The 5,747-nt window shown below is 38.3% G+C and overlaps 1 protein-coding gene across 3 annotated transcripts in view; it reads right to left on the reverse strand.

Moving 5' to 3' along the window:
- The window catches only part of ctnnal1 (catenin (cadherin-associated protein), alpha-like 1), a 64,069-nt gene that overhangs the window by 16,374 nt on the left and 41,948 nt on the right, over positions 1–5,747 (reverse strand). For all 3 annotated transcript variants that reach the window (XM_016515153.1, XM_016515160.1, XM_016515145.1), the window contains exons 3-6: positions 5,153–5,340; positions 3,910–4,029; positions 1,310–1,399; positions 70–240 (exon numbers count right to left, since the gene is read on the reverse strand). In XM_016515153.1, the coding sequence (XP_016370639.1) occupies positions 70–240; positions 1,310–1,399; positions 3,910–4,029; positions 5,153–5,340 (569 nt within the window). The remainder of the gene's footprint in view (positions 1–69; positions 241–1,309; positions 1,400–3,909; positions 4,030–5,152; positions 5,341–5,747) is intronic.

A 5,747-nucleotide genomic window follows, 5' to 3' on the forward strand; every position in this document is an offset into this window, starting at 1 on the left:
AGAAGTGGTTAAAAGAGAAACTTTATCCATTGAGACATTCATCCAAGAGCCCTTGGCCTACACCTGCACCTTAAAGTCTTTAATCCCAGCGTAGATGCTGACAGGAAGTGCTTTGGCCTCCCCATCGCTCCTCGTGTCAGTCACAATCTCAATGACTTGCTCCAGGGCCAGACGCATACGCTGGAAGACTGCTTCTTTGTTGATCCGTGCCGACTCGCAGTCAGGATGTCTCAGACAAGTCTGAGAGGCAAAGAGGAACAAAAATTATCTTTAAAATGCAGAGGAACAACAAAAGTACAGATGCAAAATTTGACATGTAAACAGAATGTTATTACACTTCACTACATTTTTCAGAATAAGAAAAGAAAACACACTTTTTAGAGGAACGGACAAGCTCAAATATGGAAAAGACCCTTATGATAGCATACCATACTCCAAGGGATGTCGACACCATGGTGTAACATGGTACATGTCTAGAAACTATGATGTTACCATGGTAAAATAGTATAATAACACCATTGTAATTTTTCATAAGTGAAAATGTATTTATGTGATTCATGCCGCACTTCAACAGCCATCTCTGTTTGAAAACCTGCAATTGCAGCTGTGTGCAGAATTATCTTCCTTGCGTGGGTTGTGCGGCGGCACGGCTCCAGCTCGGATGAATCTAATGTTCTGAAGAGTATGTGTGGCAGTCAGTCACCGCACTGGTGTGGATATTTACTGTACTAATTACTCATAATAACTTCTTTCTCTTACTAAATCAAAATGGAAAAAAAAAAAACTCAATATATCTGAAAATAGAGCCACTGCCTGATCTTGGACTACCAGATGAATTCTTTTATATATTCTCTGAGTGCAATTCAGGTGAACATACATAATGGCTCTCATTCAATAATAATTGTGTACAAGTTTTCTTACTTATGCGTGCAGGAAAGATTCTAATGCAAAATTTCAATATATAATTTAAAATGTTATATATACATATATAAATATTGCATTATTTTATTTGATCAAACATACAATAGAAACAGTAATATTGTGAAATATTATTACAAAATAAAATAAGTTTTCTATTTTAATACATTTTAAACTGTAATTTATTCCAGTGATGGCAAAGCTGAATTTTCAGCAGCTATTACTCCAGTCCTCAGTGTCACATGATCCTTCAGAAATCACTCTAATATACTGATTTGCTGTTCAAGAAACATTTATCGTCATTATCAATGTTGAAAATAGTTGTGTGAGTGAGAACGGTTGATATTAACGTTGTTTAGATAGCAGATGGTACTCTCTTCCACAATCCTACCTTAGAGGCTGTGAGGAGCATCATGGTGCATTTCTCCAGCACAGCACGTGCGGCGGCCATCCGAGCTCTTTTCTTTTCATCCTTCAGATCCTGAGGAAAACAAGAATCCACAAGACAAATATGAGAAAACACATAATGCCTCAAGTATTCTGAAATCTTAACTTAGATTTAACCTCAGATGACTTTATAGGGAAAATAAATCATTTGCTTGCAACAAACAAGGTTGGAATTACACTGTATTATCAATTTAGTTCAGTTAAGAAGTGCTTATGAAACTCATTTGGCTGAATATTAATAAAACCAAAGTTTTTTTTTCCCCCCCAACAAATCAGGTGCACTTGACTTGAATCTTAACTATCTGACGCAGGTCGTCAGGAGATCTGCAGAACTGAATTCATTCTAAGTGTTAATTTTTCAAGGTCTTGCTTAGAAGGAAGGATAAATTTGGTCCTTGGAAAAGATAGCACTGACATGATGCCTTCCACCGACACTGAGCGAGCTGGAATATAACTCAATAGAGCTGCGCTCACTTGACGCGCCATAAGGCATTAGGGATTTGTGACTGACAGACTGTGTGTGTGCATGACGGAGAGAATGAGAGGAACCTGATCTCTCTCACCCCGGCTGGGAGCCATGGCTCACAAAAGGAGAAGTGATTATCTGTTATTATGTCCTTCTGAATAAAACTGAAAAGATGGAGGCTGCAGATTGGCAGGAAAGCTCTGCAGAGATAGGAACGTGATGTGTTTGTGAAACATTATCAAATACATACAGATGCTTCCTGTCTGAAATGAGACAGCCTTTCCTATCAGTTCTCGGTGTCATTCATATTCATATTACTACTCTCCTAATCATGATGGGACTCTGGAGGAGGCCATAGTGGGAGAAACGGCCATGCACTGCTGGAAAAATCAGCTGAAACCAGTTTCTGATGGTTGCTGGATCAATATGGTTTCATGGGGTGATAGAGCAATCGTGACGGCCAATAATGGGCCACAATGAGTTTGACAGTAGTGTTAGCAGACAATTGGACCCCAATGTAAATCAGTACTACATCGGTCATAGCCCACCCTACTCTATTGATCAGGTGTTTTCAAATTTTTTGATGCCAAGGACCCCAAAAAATTTGGATAAGAGAATGCCTTCCTAATATATATATATATATATATATATATATATATACTTTATATTTCCCATATAAAGGGTATAAAGACCCTTAGTCTATATAGTAAGTATAATATTATAAAGACAATATGTTGTTTGCAAAATAAAATAATTGGCCTTTATATTGTCATTTCACTAAAAAATAACAAATTATACTATTTACTAAATAAATGTTATCTAAAAAATATTTGTTGTATTAAACTGACTATCTTCTTTCTACCAACTCTTAGAGTACATGTATTAATCTGAAGAGAAATATTCTGAATTCCATTATAAATTTATAGCATACAAGTATAAACTACACAGCAACAAAGAAGAAATTAACACTTCTAAACATTTCTAAGAATATTTATAAAAAAATAAATAAAAATAAAAATCATAACACTATAAGATTTGTTTTCAATTATTACTTAAAAACAATGGTGGTCCATAAGATTAAATTAAAAGGTCGTTTTTATTCTTTAAAATTAATCACAATTAAAGCAATTAATGAAGATTTCCAGTCTTCAGAAAGTAGAATAAGGGGCCCTTATTCCCACATAGAACACATTTTCCATTACACTGCGCAACTTTTCCATAGTTTTTCTACGTAAACATGCTACATCGACGCTTGACCATTGCGTTTGCATCTTTCGCAGCGTCTCGTATGACATGATGCTCTAACCCAGTGATCCTCAAATCTGGCTCACGAGATCCACTTTCCTGCAGAGTTTAGCTCTAACCCTAATCAAACACACCTGAGTTTGCTAATCAATGTCTTCCGGATCATTAGATCTGCAGGAAAGTGGATCCCGCGAGCCAGATTTGAGGATCACTGCTCTAACCCATAATAAAAACCATGTTCTTGTAAATGGCCCTTAAAACAGTAAAACCTTTTTACTTCTTTTTCTCTCAAATTTTCAGCAAATCCATTAGCAGCCCCATGCAGACCCCAGTTTAAAAACCCTTGCTCTAGATATCAACATCAGTATCAGCTTTTGACAAACCCATATCTAATCTCCACCCAACAGGAAAACATTAATTTATAAACACAGTTCAATTCCTTGATCTTATATGTTTCTGCACTGCAAACACACTCTGGTATGAGCCTTAAAATTTTTAATTCCTGTTAATAAGCACCACTAGCGTTTCGCTCCAACCATCTGTTCTGCACTGCGGTTGAGTGTATCTTACCCCAAAGGTTTTTATCAGTGGGGTTTGAGCTGCTGATTGAAACTGCAGTGTGTAGCACAGTTCAGTTCTTATAACTAAAATGCCTCCATTATCTTCCCCTTCTCCCCTCATCCGACGTATAAATCTACACGGGCTATACACATCTGCCATAGGAAGTGTCCTTATCAGTGTTTGATAATCTGTAAAGTGAAGTGATGGAAAGATGGAGGGTGAGCAGGGATGTGTGTGTGTGTGTGTGTGTGTGTGTGTCTGAGGCCACTTACATTCTGTCTGTCTCCTGTGAGATGGGCAAACTCTACCATCTCGTTCCCAAACTGGCTGAAGATTTGGACAAATTCCTGAAAAGTGCTGACTCTCTCCAGTTGCTCCAGGGTAACCAGCACCTGCACACATACATAAAACCCATGTCTTTCTCAGCTACAGCCCTGAGAAATGAGAAAAAAATGTATTGCATAAAGGTTGCTTTCATAAGATGTGTTTTATTTAGGAATGAGCTTTATCTCAGATGTCTGTCCTAAGAAATAAAAATAGACTCAACTGAGTCAACTGTTGATATACAGCAAGAGCATAGAGCCACTGTGGCAAATCTGAGCACAGAGTGTGAAGCTGTTGAGATCTCTTACAAAAGTCTTTAGATTACTTGGGGATCTGAGAAGTAAGTGACTAAAAAAAGAAGAAGAATTTGCTCCATGTAATCTCAGTGTATAGAAAAACAATTGAGATATCAAATCAGATATTGTGATTTTACTTTCACATGTCAACATGATTTCCAACATTTTTTGTCTTACAACAGCTACAGCTATAACAGTTACAATAGTTTAATAATTTTTTTTTTTTTTTTTTTTTTTTTTTTGGAAACAAGGCAAAGTTTCTTAAACAAGAAAAATAGTCTTAAATTCTTAAACCCCCATACCATGTTTAAGTTACATATTAGTAGTGGTCATACATGCTGAGTCACACACGCAGAAACTGTGCTTAAAGAGCAAAGTGTTACTCTGTAGGAACTCTTATATGTACCGATAGGCTCAGCGGAAGCAGTCCAAACACTCGCATTGGAGAAAATTGATAAGGGAAGCCTCTATTTGCGGTTAGCTAGCTAGGAGTGGGCATTATCAGGCATGGTCAGGGACAAATTCAATTGTGTTTCTCGCTAATGGAGAGCTGTTCTGCTGCCTGGCCGTCCAAACATCACTAACTGAACATGATTAGCTCCAGATCTGAGAGCACAAACAGGCACGCACATACATTGACAATGCCCACTTCCTCATCTCACCGACATGAATGTTAAGACAGGCCTCCTACTTTATCCTATGCCATGTCTCTTCAATTATCTCCAAAAGAGGAGGACTCTAAATATGTGGCCATGCAGCGATAACATCTGAGAGCAACGAGCAGCCTGTGTGTGCGCCTGTGTACTCTTGTACTTAACAGGAACAGATGAGTGCCATTTTGAGTTGCTTGTAAAGGCCAGTGCACAAGTACTTGGACCCAGCAGACAAAACGTACTTTGTTGCGAGAGCTTATGATCTGTTTGATAACGATGCAGTCTGCAAGCACCAGGACTTTGGTAACAGAGGAGAGCAGCATGCGAGCAGCTTTCACCATGCCAGTCCTGTCGCTAAACACCGTGCTGCGCCCATCACCCTCACACTGCTCCAGACTGGAAACATCCGTCAGCTGAGCTATGGCAGTGCCTGCAGAATAAAAACACAGCAGAACATATTTAGATGCAATAACAAGATATTGTTGTTAAAGTGTCCAAACCTCTAATTAGACTTCAGCATGTAACTCGTCCCATTATGGACTGAATGATGCCACAAATCATGTGGATTGTTGAGAAGAGATGTGCTATTACTTCTCTAAGTGCTCAGACTTAAAGGGTTAGTTCACCCAAAAATGAAAATTAGGCTGCGTTTTACTGGCTTTGCGCATGCACCGCTCAGAAGTGACGCACAAGGAAACAAAACAACGGTCAAGAATTAGAAGTACAAAACGAGGATTTGTAAAGAAGAATGTCAGAGGATTTCGATATAAGCCAAGAGGAGACTGGTTTTCCTTTGCTAAAGTAAGGAAACTTTGCTTCTTTTGATCCTGTAAACAA

This window comes from Sinocyclocheilus rhinocerous, unplaced genomic scaffold, assembly GCF_001515625.1.
Source record: "Sinocyclocheilus rhinocerous isolate Xijiao unplaced genomic scaffold, SAMN03320098_v1.1 scaffold492, whole genome shotgun sequence".
NCBI lineage: Eukaryota > Metazoa > Chordata > Actinopteri > Cypriniformes > Cyprinidae > Sinocyclocheilus > Sinocyclocheilus rhinocerous.